Raw genomic sequence first — 13,202 nt, 5'->3', positions numbered from 1 at the left:
TGGCATCCTGTTGCTCTTTTCCATTACAGCGTCCTGTTGCAGAAAAGCAAGGTGGTCTCATCTCAGCTCTTTATTCATTTAGTGACCTTAGGCAAGTCACCCAAGTCTCCAAGCTCCATCTCCCTCTCTGTGGAACTGGCAGTACATATCCTACAGGCTGTGGGGAGGAAGGAACACAGGGAATGAGTAGGTAAAGTCGTCTGTGAACTGCAACACCATCCTGAAATATTACCAGGAGTGCCGAGCTGGTCCCAAAGGGATATCTGGCTGCATTTCAAAACCAAATATCTCTGATTCGTGACGTTGTTCTACATGATCACCATTCTTTTGCCATGTTAGTATTTGTATATACAAACAACAACATTGACTCTACTAGGAAAAATGTTCCCCCACAAAAGGGAAATATCGCTTTATTTAAACTATCACAATGCCTTTCTTAATACACATTCCTCTAGCATCCCCGCCCCCGCAACTTCCAGTCTTAAACAAGCAGTCATTCAGCTTTCTGGACTGAAAGCACCCTTCCACACACGGTTTTAAAGCTGGGCCTTCTCAGGACCCATATTTCCTCCCTTTTCTTTGCCTTTTCCTGGAAGAAATTATTTGACCTTTTAAAATGGTTTAATAAATAGACTCTGTCGCTCTCCAGATAGTTTTATGCCTTGAACCTCTGTGGCTGGCGTCACCTTTCCAGAACTGCCACACCTCTGGACTTGAACCTGTGGAGCAGAGGTGGCCTCAGATATTACTGTGGGAAAGAGGAAATAAGGAAGAGATAGAGAGGGAGGAGGAGGAGAGAGAGAGAGAGAGAGATGTCTGGACCTCTCCTCAAGAAGGGGAGGAAAAAGTCCTCCTAGTGAGAAGTCAGTGCTGACTTAAGTTTCAAAGACAACAGGTAAACACCCATCATGACTGTCTGTCTAAACTGTAGCTAGGCTGTGACAGTAACGCTACGGGGTCGTTGGGAGGATTGCTTTACAGCATTTCACCTCTTCTCTCTGCTGTCCTCAACCACATTTGACCTAAATGTCCTCATAAGCTTCTGAATTACACGTGACTGAACAGCAAGGTAATTTGTTCCCGTGAGGATTCCTGAGGTTCACGCCAGCCGCTCGCCGAGGTACTTGGTGTGAGGAGAAGGCTGCTCCAGCCAGACTGCGCGTCGGTTTGGGCACCACGGAACCTTGCTTTCCTACTCTGTTTCCAATTTACAGTCAGAAGGTAAAAAGTGCACTAATTACATCCGTATTAGGAACGGCTGGGGGGCGGGATGAGGCGAGTAGGAGAGGAGGGAGGCCCCGGGGCTGCCAGTTGCCAGGCAACAACCGCGCTCTGCTCAATCGGGGCGGGGCGCTGCAGGCCTCAGGGCTGGGGGCGGGACCAGCAGGCGGCGGCGGGCGCAGGCGGCCTGGGGAGGTGCCGACAGAAACCCCAACAGAGGCCCAAGAAGCCCTCTTTTCCACCGTGGGGAACCACGTAAGGCTCTTTTTGATACTGATCCTCGAGATCAACACCCCCAGCCTCCCCCTCCCCACTCCTCATTAGCCAACGACTTTCGAACGAAGGCCTAGTGGCAAAGGAAAGGGAGCCAACCTTCCCATAACTGGCGGGCCAGGATTTCTTTCCGACAGACACAAAGGCTTAGCCCCAGCCTTCAGGTCCAACAGGGACACTGCTCAGGACAAGGCAACGTCCCTGTGGCTAGCCCAGAGGGCCTGGTAGCTGGGGAGGCTGCGGGTGGTAAAGCGTGGCTAGAAGCTTTCATCATGAGGAAAACAGTGCCCTCTGCTGGCAGTGTCCAGGAGGGTGGAATTCACCGGAGTCACCCTAGTCTTAGTCTGTGGTGCCAATATAGATCACCTATGCTGAGCTCATTCTTGCCCTCTGAAGGAATAACGGGGTGTGGAAGGGAGATAAACTGGGGCAGGAAGGAGACGGAGGCAAAATGGAAGGACAGGCGCAGGAGTTGTGGCCCTACTTTTGTGGGCTCGCTCGATCTGGTAGAGACAAGCACAGAAGCCTCATATTTCCCCATGGCAAAAACCAGCAAAGAACCAAAGTGCAGTTTAACCAGACAATGGCAGACGCTGCTTCTCATGCCCATCCCGGGCTGGGAGTGTTTTGTCTGAAATACACAATTTCCACTGGCCTAATGGACGGCGTTAAGTGTGTTTCTAAGTATATCACAATGGGAGAATGCAGTGGGGACTGTACAGGGCAAAAGCCAGAAATAAGTAGATTCCATCCAGAACGCGCCTCGAAGCGAGCTGCCCTGCTAGGCAGTGGATCTTAGAGCGGAGGCCCCGCCCACGGCGTTCAAAGGAGAAAAGCAAAGCATAATGTTAGAATCAGCAGGAGCCCCATATGTTTTTTATAAAAAGGCACAATGTGAGCATTGTTCTGTGCTCAATAGCGCGACTGTTATAACTAATGCTTTTGGTATGAATACGACCATTTAACATTCCCAACCAGTTGCACTTAGTGACAATATGCATCAGAAAACGAGCCCAGAAGCAGAGATTTCTCACTTTGAGGTCTGTTGGCTTTAGATACACACACACATGCCTATTAATGTGCCCAGCTTCCAAAAATACATTGAACATTTACATGAACAATGTTCTTGTCCCTGGCCTTAGCAGCTACAAATACTAAGACAGATTTTCAATGTATATTTGAGAACTGAACATTGATTCTATGTACACAAGACTGACACACAGAGGGGAGTGTGTGTCCTGTTTCATACCACTCTAGCCCTTAACTCCCAACCTTAGCCCATCCCCAAACTGCCATCTCCAGAACACAAGAAAAGCTGCCTCTGCAACTCCTCAGCACCACCCCCACAATAATAGGTCTCCAGGTCCCCCATGACTCACCTTCAGCTCCCATCCTCCCAACTGCCCTCCTTAAGCCTGGGTGACCTAGTGGGGACTCCAAAGGAAAGGCGGATAAATTCAGTTTATCCAATTATCCAACATAATTGGAAGAGGAAGAAAGTTCTTTCTGGGTCTTGGAATGAATGTCCCCAAATGTCCAAGTGTACTTGACATTCATCAGGGTTTTTAGGCAGCAAAGCATCTGAATCCATTTTCCATTTGGGGAAGTTCCCTATCCCTTGTCTTGAAGGGAGGCAGTCCCCCACTTCCACTATACTACTCATGTCGGGGGCTTGGGTAAAAACCAGCAAAAGAGACCTGGCCTCAGCCAATCAGGCCTAGCTTTCGTGGTAATAATGCAATCACCAGAATATTTAGGGACTACTGGTGACAGCATCTGCTTGGCCCCTCCAGTTTTCAAGCCTGTTTCTTCAGTCTTTCTAGGGATCCCCAGGGCTGAGTGATGTCCTCCAACAAATCTCTCTTCTGCTCTAGTCTGGCAGGTGTCTGTAGTTTGCAAACAAGATCCCTCCTCCAAGCCAGGCTCCAGGTGATACCGCACACTTCTCACATCAATTTTTTATTGAGAGGGGAAAAAATGGCCATTTTGCATCTTAAGTTGAAGTGCTCCTCTGACTTGTCTCCTCTCCCTCCAACCAACCCTGACCGAAAAGGGGGAATACTGCAGACTTTAAAATTCATAAGTTAATTACCAAATAATCCGCAAGACTTGGGTAAGGCCACATGAGAACACTTGGGAAAAGTACCCCAGGAAGGCCGGGCCTGGGTCTTCCCCACCCCAAGGGAAAAGCACCGAATAAACCAGCGTCATCCCAATCAATCACGTGGGTGAGAGGCAGGGGCAATGCTCCTCACCCCCAGCCCCCTGTAACTAGATGAGGGGAGGGGGGAAGGGCGGTTTATCCGGAGGACGGGTGCCTGGGGGCCAGGCCGGCCTGGGAGTCGCAGGACAACGGCCAAAGTCGGTCCTGACTGTGTCCAGTTGGTCCTGAAGGAGGCGGACCCGCTCGTCCAGGCTGCGCTGCTGGGCCAGGACAGCGGCCTTGCCGACCAACAGGGCGCGATAGGCGCGCAGCTCGTCGGCGGGAAGTGCGCGCGCCAGCACCTCGCGCAGGGCCCGCTCGCGCCGTGCCACATGCTGCTTCAACTCCTTGGCGTCTTCCTGCTGCCGCTGCAGGAGCCCCAGTCGCTGCACTAGAGAGGCCTGGAGCCGCGGGGCGAGGGCGCCGTGAGCGGGGCGAGGGTGCCGCCGCTCCCGGGAGGCTTCCAGCCGGAGCCCGAAGGCCCCTCACCGCCCCGCCCTCCCCCAGCCCAAACCCGTTACCTGCTCGTCAGGGTCGCCATCTGCGCCCGCCCGGGCCAGGGCGCGGTGCACGCGGTCCAGGCGACTGCCCAGCAGCAGCAGGAGGCCAAGCACGCGCTCTAGGTCGGCCATGAACCGGCTGAACCGCTCGAGCTCGTGGGGTGCACAGGCCTGGCCGACCGCGGCCTCCAGGGCAGCCCCGCGCCTGGCCCAAGCCTGGGCCGCTCCCTGCAGCTGCTCCTGCTCGGCCTGAAGCTCCCTTAGCGTCTTTTGAAGGAGGTCCGCCAGCTCCACCTGCAGGGAGGGCGCGGGTACCTCAGTCTGGAGGCAGGGCCCTGACTTAGCCCAGCCTCTAATAGCCCCTCCACACTCACTTTCTTGGCTTGGATGCTGTTATTTGGCTCGGGGAGACCCGGGCCGCATGGCTCGTCAGGCACAGCGTAGGTGGTAAGGTTTGCAGGCCTTGTCTCCTCCTGAGAAGCTGGCAGGCGCTGGGTGGAGTTAAGTAGGTAAGAGCTGGGGACAAAACCAGAGTTCCTTGGGTCGTCCTGCCCCAGGCTGCATGGGCTTAGAATCCCCTGAGTCCCTGGTACCCCTCACTCACCTTGACGCAGAAGTACCAGCTGCTTCCTCTCCAGCCTCTCCACAGGCTGGCCTCATTGCAGCGCAGACCTCAGCTAAAGGAATCAGCCCATCCAGCAGGCCCAGGGATGGCTCTGGGCTGGGATAGGAGGTGAGAGTGTCACTCAGAGAGGGATCCAATCTGGCCAGCTCCTGAACCAGCTCCTCGAGGCGTGGACTGGGCCATGCTGACCTGGAACCAGTCTGGCCAGTGCCCCAAGCCAGGGCAGTGTGGTCAGAAGGCCCTGGGGTATCATTGCCTGGAGGTCTCAGGGCATCACATGGGAGAGGTTTGAGGGGGTCAGTCTCTGCAGCTGTGGGGGGATCAGTGGTCAGCAGTACAGTGGGGTCAAAGGTTGCAATGTCACCATTTGCAGTCCCAGGGGGACTACAGCATGTAGGTCTGGAGACACTCACAGAACCGTTTACCCCCTGCCAACAGTCATCCGCCCCTGCAGTCTCTGGATGCTCAGGGAGGGGCTGCTCTGAGGGGATTATAGCCTGGTCAGCCCTCTGACCCAAGCCAGCTCCATACTGCCGGTCAGAGGCATGGACACTGGAAGTGGAAGAGACACTAAATCAGAAAAAGTTCTGGCCAAAGATAAATGGTGGCCTCCAAGGGCCATCCACCTCCCCCACCTCACCCCCCTAGCTCCCAGCCACCAGCCAGGAGAGGGTTCCCTGCCCCTCCAGCGTTTTGTAGATGTGTGTAGGAAGCGGGTATCTCACTCTGCTTGAAAGCCTGAGGAAATTCACCTGTTTGGGAGCCCCAGGGGAGCATGGGAGTCTGCAGGTGATCTCATTCTGACCAGCGGGGCTTCTTCCAGGAAAACTTCATCATCAGGAAGGGATGGGAGCCGGGCAGACACAATGCAGTTCTCTGAGGCCCTATGCTCCCAGTCAGAGGGACTGCTCTGGGGGCCCTCTGCAGAACACACCACTGCAACTTCCTTCTGAGTCAGGAACCTGGAAGCAGGGACCCCACACTGACCACAGGGACCAGGAAGGAAGATTCTGGTTCTGTGCCAGACAGACAGTAGGGTGTTGAGGGTGGGATTAGGGGATGTGGTTTGCAAAAGACAGAAGGCTCAAACTGAGGGTGAGTGGGAAGCCCTCTTCTTTCTTGAGCAAGAGATATGAAAGCTGCCTCCCCCCAGCTTTCAGTCCCCAGAGTGGTCCATTTCTCTCACCTGGAAAGTTTGGTCTGAAACAATGGTCTGGGGGTTTCTGCTCCTTGGGGAACAGCCTGGAAAGGCAAGCAGTTGGATGAAATGTTGCTCAAGTTTTCAATCTTCTGGATGCCCCCAAGCCAAGCTTGCAGCCCCTATCTTCCATACCTGGGCAATGGGCATGACCCCTCCTGGACTTCCCCAGGGGGACAAGACTTCCCCCGAAGCGCTCTGACTCCGACCAGCAGGCCTATAGGCATCGCTGAACCTCAAGGACCGGGGTTTCGGGTCCTCTAGGCTTCGGGGCTGGGTCGCAGGCAGCCATCTGATCTGGTGACCTTCGAACTCTGCCAGCGTCCGCTGCTGCCATTCCCGGGGCTCCGGCCTGGCGAGGCCAGAGCTGGAGCAGGCCTCCCCCGAGCATTCCCCCGCCAACCCACCGCCCCGACCCACGCAATCCAGCTTTCCCGGCTCTGAGAAGCACCACTGCCGCTGCTGGTTGGCGAGGCGTCCCCTGCCGGCGGTTACCGGCGCGGGAGCCCCGGGGCGCGCCGGCTCCGCTTCCCCGCCGGGGTGGCTGAGCAAGGCAGAGCGCGGGTGCGCGGCGGAGGGCCGCGCGGGGGCCGCGGGCCGCAGACGGGCGGGCAGGCTCATGCGGAGCTCCTTGCGCTGGAAGGACGTCTCCCGGAGCACTCGCCGCTGCGCGCCCTGCAGCCGCTGGCGGTAGGCGGCCCGCGACGCGGGCGGACTGGGCGGCTCGGCTGCCCGCGCCGCGGCCTCCGCCTCGGCCGCCAGCGCGTACAGCAACGGGGTGGTCTGGCGGCTGAGCGGCCCCGGGGTCCCCCGGATCTCGGGGGGACGAGGCCCACTGCGTGCGGCGGCCGCGGGCCGGGGCTGCGGGGAGGTGCGAAGCCCGGCGGTGGGGGCCGGGCCGCCCCACACCACGCGCACGTAGTCCCAGTCCAGGTAGGGAAGTTGGTGGGTCCCCGGCGACGGTGTGCGCGGCTCAGGACCGCCAGAGGCGGCGGAGAAAGAGCTGTAGGCCGAGTCGGCGCGCGCGGACAGCCGCCGCAGGTCCAGGCTGCGAGTGGACGAGGCCGGCGAGGCGCAGTCGCCTCCAGGACCCAGAGCCTCCATGGCTGCGCGGACGCGGGCAGAGGCTGGCCAGCTCTGTGGGGCCTGGAAAAGCATAGATGGGGTGGTGGGTGAGGCGCTCCGGGTTAGGGTTAGGACAACCTCCTGGCACCTCCAACACGGACATGCTTACACATCCCCTCCCTAGTCTCACGACCCTTATTAGCGCTGGCACCCCCCCCCCCCCATCTCCCTAGTCTGGAATGGCAAGGGCAGTAGGACCAGGGGAACAGCTCTGGAGATTGAGGGCCTTAGCTCAGGGGAAGGAACTAGCGACTAGCGCATCCCCCGCTGCGGCTCTTCTGGCCCGCAGCCCCGGCTTCTACCCTGGCACCTCCTGGAGCTCTGAGAATGTACCCGTGCTCCTGCCCTCCCCAGCCCTGTCCCACCCTGGCTGCTTCCTGGCTGCTTTGTTAGCTTCTCCATGTGATCTTTCCCTGATAAACAATGGTCAAGAACGATCTGAGATCACAGGGGAGACAAGAAAGGAGGGGGAAAGACCCAGGTCAGGTGGCAGGGGCAGCTTCACAGCCTTCCTCCCTCCCTCTGGGCCAGTTATGTTCCAGGTGCTTTGAATAAATATTTGTCTTGAACCGCACAACTGCTGTCTGCATTTTACAGATGAGGACACTGAAGTTCTGAAGGGGGAATGATTTGCCCAGAGGCACACAGCTGGTAAGAGGCAGCGAGCCCTGCCTGGAATCTGGGCCTGCCTCCAAGCTTACTGCAGCCAGAATCAATTTCCTAGAAGCAAACCCTGCTGAAAGCCAGTTCACCCCCAGCCCCCATGGCCCTGAGCCTCCAACAAAGCCCAGCCTCCACTATGGGAAACAATCGCCCCCATCCCTTCAAAATACTGGCAGATTCCAGGATAATATGGCCCCTGCTTGGGAGACTCTCTGCCTTTTGTCTAGGAATGACAGGCTCACCCCCTCTTTGTCCTGCCACTCTTGCTCCTCCTATAGGGCGCAGCTTAGAGGTCTCCTGACCCTTTGGGATCCCTACAGTGTCCTGAGCTTCCTGCATCACAGCACTCATCGCCCTGCACTGTGATTGTTGGCTTGCTTTGGTTCCCTCTCCCCATTCCCACCCCTGAGCTTCCTGAGGACAGGCCCTGCACTTACTCATCTCTGCACCCTCGGTGCCTGGCATGTAGTCGATGTTAAGTATTTGTTGAATGACAAGGAAAGGAGCAGCCTTTCAGGCAGTAGATGGGGGTGGCTTTGGTGGAGAAGGTTGAGGGCTTCTTTGCTTCTACCCACTTTTCTCTCCCTATTAGTCTTTTTGAGAAAGGGGACAGAATGGGTGAGGCAGTTGCCACCCATGGACACTGACCAGGTTACTCAGGTTATTAGGAACCAGAAGAGCAGGCAAGCACAGCTTGGAACAGGAATGGCCAGAAATCAATACTTCCCCAGTGGCAGGAGGGGGAGCAAGGGGAGGAGCTAGGTAGGTGTGCCTGGGTCAGGGGTGAAAGCAGCTTTGAGTCTTGGGAACTGAAGGCTTCCTATGGGCTATAGGGACTTTGGGGGTGGGGTGGGGGGCGGGCTTGCCTTTCCTGAGCTGCTTGGCTGGGATTGCAGAGGAGGGTGGCCCACAGTGGGGTGGAAACTGAAAAACAGACTTATGTGAGCCTCTAGACACTTTTTGGAGCTCAGGATCACCCTCTACCCCATTCCCTGAGACCCCAGATGCTACAGATTGCTGGGTAGGGCAGGTAGGGAGGTTAGTGGAGGGAGGATATGATGTTTTCTAAAAGGGCGAAGCGGTACCTCCAACATTCCCAGGAGGGGATCTCAGCTGACCTGGTACCAGAACATCTTGACATCACCCACCTGGAGGCATCTTTGAGCCCATTAAGGCCAGCCCTGCAGGTTGGTCTTCACTCAGGCTTGGGGACCATTTCTGCAAAGTAGTTTATACTCTCTGAACTTCAGAAAGACAAGAAGCTACTCTGAGTGGCAGCCCCTGGGAGGACAGTCACCTCCTCTTGGTAACTCCCCCTAGCCACCCAGACAATAGCTCTCTCTCTTCCTATCCTTCTGAGCCCAGCTTGGGAGCACTGTTTACCCTGGCTCATGCCACCCATTCTTGACTTTCGCTACATCTATAGGCATGGGTAACTCTTCTAATACAAAGATGTTGCCTCAAAAAAGGCCTTGACAATTCTATCTTATTTGTGAGTTACTGACTGATAAAGGATTCTGAGTTCACCAAATAAAAACAGCTCAGATGGATAACTAAAATGTGTGTACATTTTCTTATTGACCTTAACTTGTCTCGAGGATGCTTTTGCAGTGGTAACCCAAATACCTGATACCCATGCAGGATGCTCACACTGTGCCCTTTGTAGAACCTGTTATGCCAGGAGGGTCCAGCTCCTTTAGTGTGTTTTGGGGCCTCAGCCCGAAGAGCAAAGAGTTTTCACACTTGTCTGGCTGCAGGGAGCCTCTTGCAGTTCAGCCAGTCCTTGTGGCTGGGAGTAGCCACACCCCAGAAGCCCTAGCATCAGCATTAGTGTCAACTGTGGGCTGGGCTGCAGAGCCAGTGCCTGCACTGAATGTAAGTCCAGAGGCCAGAACTCAAAGAACCTTTTGCCAAGCCTCGTCAGAGTAGGGGGAGCAGTGTGAAATCCCTGCTAGAAAACCACCAGATTGGGGTCATGCGGTATTGGGGTCATTTGCGATACACTTATCACCTGAATCAAAGAGCAAGAGAGGAAAAGGAGACAAGGATGACTTCCGTGTTCAGAGCTAGGGGCTGGGGAGGTGGAGGTGCCAGTCCCAGGAATGAGGAAGCTGAGGCGGGGACTAGCCAAGGGATCCAGTGCTCAGTCTGGGGCCTGTGGGCTTTGTAGTGTTTGTGGCAAGTCTGGCAAGCAGGTGGTAAGTTGAGATGTGTGTCTGGACCTCAGGAGAGAGGTTGGACCAGGCAAGAAAGCAGACCCAGGTTTTTAATTAGAGGTTCTTGGGGAAATCCGTGAAGACAGCTTCCAGTGGGTAAAGTCACACAAAGGCAACGGAAACAGATCCAGGTAAGGTGACCAGAAAGGCAGACAACCTCAAATGACCAACAATGATCAGGAATTAAATCATATCTTTCCCAAAGGCCACCTCACGTCTGACCTCTCTTATGGAGAGGCTGTCCAGGCCACCCCACCTGGATGGTCCGGCAGGGAGACTGCCTCGCTGCCTGCACGGCAGTCTCCCTGCCGGACTGAGTTTCTAGGTCCTGGGCCGTGTCTTGAATTCCACCACTCCAGACCAGGTCTAGAAGGGCAGGCATTTTGGTAAGTTCCGTGGCTCTCCCAGTTCCCTCCGGCACCCCATTCTCCCGGCCTGTCAGCACCACAGCTCACGTCGCGAAGCGTCTGCTCTCAGCTCGCTCCCGCCCACATGTAGAGTCTCCGTAGACTCTAGCTCTGTGCCACGGTCAGGAAACGCGGGATGCTGGCGGCACTTGGGGAGAGGAAGCCGCGGTCGAGATCGTACCACATACCTGGGGCTTCAAGCTGAGTCGAGGCGCTCCAGGGAGGAAAGAGGCGCAGGCCTGGCGGCCACAGGGGGCGACAGAGTCACGCAGTGCGGCTGGAGAGCGAGGCCTCGGGGACGCTGGGAGAGCGGATGGCCCCTGGCTGGCGCATTTCTCGGCCTTTCCTGTTGGTTGGGTTCACCGTCGGGGAAGGAGGGCTCAGAACACGCGGAGGGAACCGCGCGATCGTGGACCGGAGAGGCCAGGATACCCCAGTGGCTGCGCGGTCGAAAGGCGGGAGCCGGAGGTTGCAGGGTGAGACCCCACTGCGTGCTCGGGTCCCCCGGGCGCGCTCCCCAGCAGCTCCCGCTGTTGCCGGCTCTGCGCCCCCCACCCCTCTGCGAAGGGGCCAAGCGCGCAGGGCCTTGACTCGCGCAGACCGGACTCCGCGCGGAGCCCAACTCCTCCAGACCCAACGACGCGCGGGCTGCTCCGCGGCGCCCCAGCTACCCCACCCGCTCCTAGCGGTGGGGCTCGCTCTGCCGCCCCCGGGAAGGGCGTTTCCGCCGCCCACTCCCGGCCGTCCGGCCCCGCGGCCTCACCGAGTACCTGAGCTCCAACCCGAGACGCGCTGCTGGGCGCCCGCGGCCGCGCGGTGACATCAGAGTCCCGGCCTTGGGCTCCCGACCCCACCTCCAGGCTCCGGCTGCCGCGGGGGAGGCGCCACGTCCGGCTCCCGGGGGCGGGAGCGCGGAACGGCGGCGCTGTCCCGGGAGCCGCCCGCCCCTTCGTAGTGTCCGCTTGCCGGCCTAGACCTGGGTCCAGGGGTTGGACGCTCGTTCCCCCGCCGGGCACAGACCTCTTGCTCCAGCTGAAGAAGATGGAAAGTAGGGGAAGGGCCACCAAGGCGCTCGCCCGCCCGCCTCCGCCCAGCGCGTTCTTACCGCCGGTAGCGCGCGAGCCCGAGCCCCGAGGGTCCAGGCCACCCCTTCTGTGGGAAAGCCCAGGCCGGGTGCCCACACGGGCACCCCATTCCTTTCAGAAAGTTTGGCCAAGTAAGCAGACCCGCCACTGTCCTTGTCCCTCTGAGTACAGTTCGGATGCTAATGCACCATCCCTTGACCAACTGTCCCTCCAGATACTCCATTTCCAGAACTCTTCCAGCTCTTTGATTCCCAGTGTGGGCTCTTCTTCTCCCATGTTTGCCCGTTTTCTTTTCATTTCTCCCACTACCCCACATAGTCTGGGCCCTTCCGGCCAGCCACCTGAAAGGGGAGGGAGAGGAAGGGAAGGAGAGGGGAGGCTCTGCTGACGTCTGTGTTCACTCCCGCTACCCTCAGTGGGTCCTTTAGGTGCTGAACTATGCATATCCCCTGTGGCCTCGATAGGGTTTACGCCAGCCATAGAGTCTGGCTCTTGAGGTTTTCACCTTTGGGGATCTCCAGGCTCCAAAGAATGCTCTGAATTCATCTGTCACTGTGCATTCCTCACTGCTCTGTCCTCAGCCTTCCTTGCCCCCGCTTCCCAAACCTTTATCCTATGGATACTGGCTCTGCGAAGAAATGCTCCCTTCCCTTGGTCTTCCCTGGTGGCGCAGTGGTTGAGAGTCCGCCTGCCGATGCAGGGGACACGGGTTCGTGCCCCGGTCCGGGAGGATCCCAGATGCCACGGAGCCCCAGCTATTGCTGTGGTTGCCCTCACTCTCCCACAGAATCATCATGCCTGGGGGCAGGGACCATATCCCCCTATCTTGGCATCCTCGGCTGACAAGATTTGTTGTGGTAATAACCAGGACCCAGAAAGCCAGACCGGGGGTCAAGGCTGCCACTTTCTGGGGGCACTAAGAGCCTGGGGAACTCTGAATGCTTGGATCTTCTAGGGGATGGAGGCAGCAGGCACTTGAGCCTGGCTTCTGATAGGCACCCTCCTGGCTCTGGTTCTTCGTCAAACACCATCCTGACCCAGGCATCAGCTTCAGCTGGAGCTGGAGCTCTGGACTCTCAAGACAATGGCTCAGAACTTCTTGGCTTTGAACACCTGCCCTTTTAAGATTCCGATCCGCATGGTTGGTTTCAGAGCAGTATTACGATAGAGGGAACACAATCCAGCAACCAAAAGCCAATTCAAAATTGTTCAAGATTTTAATTTATATTTTTAAAAAGTATATCTCTTGACAACCATGAAGTGGACACAGTGTCCACAGCAATTCTTGTTAATCCGTTCCTCCTCCCGCCCCCTTATTTCTGTTGCACACGCCGCAGAAACTCTGCTGAACTCCTCCAAAACTGAAATCCCGCCCACCCACTTCTCTGCTTGCCTCTTCTTCTCGTCTGAGAAAGAGAAACAGCCCCTGACATCTGGATGTTGGCCTGGGACTATCAGCTAGGCCTTGGTGTTGTAGAAGTTGATCTGACATTCACAGCCAACGCCTTAGAGTTCTCCTGTTGCACATAAACAATTTCACAGGACATCAACAAGGCCATCGGTAACCATGATGGGTCAAGACAAAAACAAGACCATTCTGTAATCATATCCAAACACAGACAAACCATGAACGTTGTCCAAGTCCCAAAAATGACCAAATGTCTTTCTATCCTGGATAATAGGCCA

General features: G+C 56.8%; 1 protein-coding gene across 2 annotated transcripts; it reads right to left on the bottom strand.

Moving 5' to 3' along the window:
- Positions 1-3,390: 3,390 nt before the first annotated feature.
- Positions 3,391-10,789, bottom strand: SHROOM1 (shroom family member 1). Of its 2 annotated transcripts, none has more exons than XM_082836114.1 (8): positions 10,620-10,789; positions 6,156-7,166; positions 6,009-6,064; positions 5,575-5,784; positions 4,802-5,374; positions 4,572-4,713; positions 4,219-4,491; positions 3,391-4,098 (listed from the first exon to the last, which is right to left on the bottom strand). In XM_082836114.1, exons 2-8 carry the CDS (start codon positions 7,122-7,124, stop codon positions 3,766-3,768), a joined length of 2,556 nt encoding a protein of 851 aa, XP_082692240.1. In that variant the 5' UTR covers positions 7,125-7,166; positions 10,620-10,789; the 3' UTR covers positions 3,391-3,765. The 2 variants fall into 2 exon arrangements, with proteins under 2 accessions (XP_082692240.1, XP_082692239.1); XM_082836113.1 differs by lacking the exon at positions 10,620-10,789 and adding an exon at positions 8,246-8,278.
- Between the last annotated feature and the right edge of the window lie 2,413 nt (positions 10,790-13,202).

The sequence above is a fragment of the Leucopleurus acutus genome (assembly GCF_964270905.1).
Source record: "Leucopleurus acutus genome assembly, chromosome: 3".
NCBI lineage: Eukaryota > Metazoa > Chordata > Mammalia > Artiodactyla > Delphinidae > Leucopleurus > Leucopleurus acutus.
Note: the sequence above shows the minus strand (reverse complement) of the source record. Positions and strands in the feature narration are given on the sequence as shown.

Bases quoted from the DNA above. Each gene is read 5' to 3' on its own strand.
- SHROOM1 (XM_082836114.1), bottom strand. From the start codon at position 7,124: ATGGAGGCTCTGGGTCCTGGAGGCGACTGCGCCTCGCCGGCCTCGTCC. The intron at 5,375-5,574 runs GTGAATTTCCTC...TTCCACTTCCAG, and splicing joins CCCCTGGGGCTCCCAAACAG to TGTCCATGCCTCTGACCGGC. The intron at 4,492-4,571 runs GTGAGTGTGGAG...CCCTCCCTGCAG, and splicing joins ACAGCATCCAAGCCAAGAAA to GTGGAGCTGGCGGACCTCCT.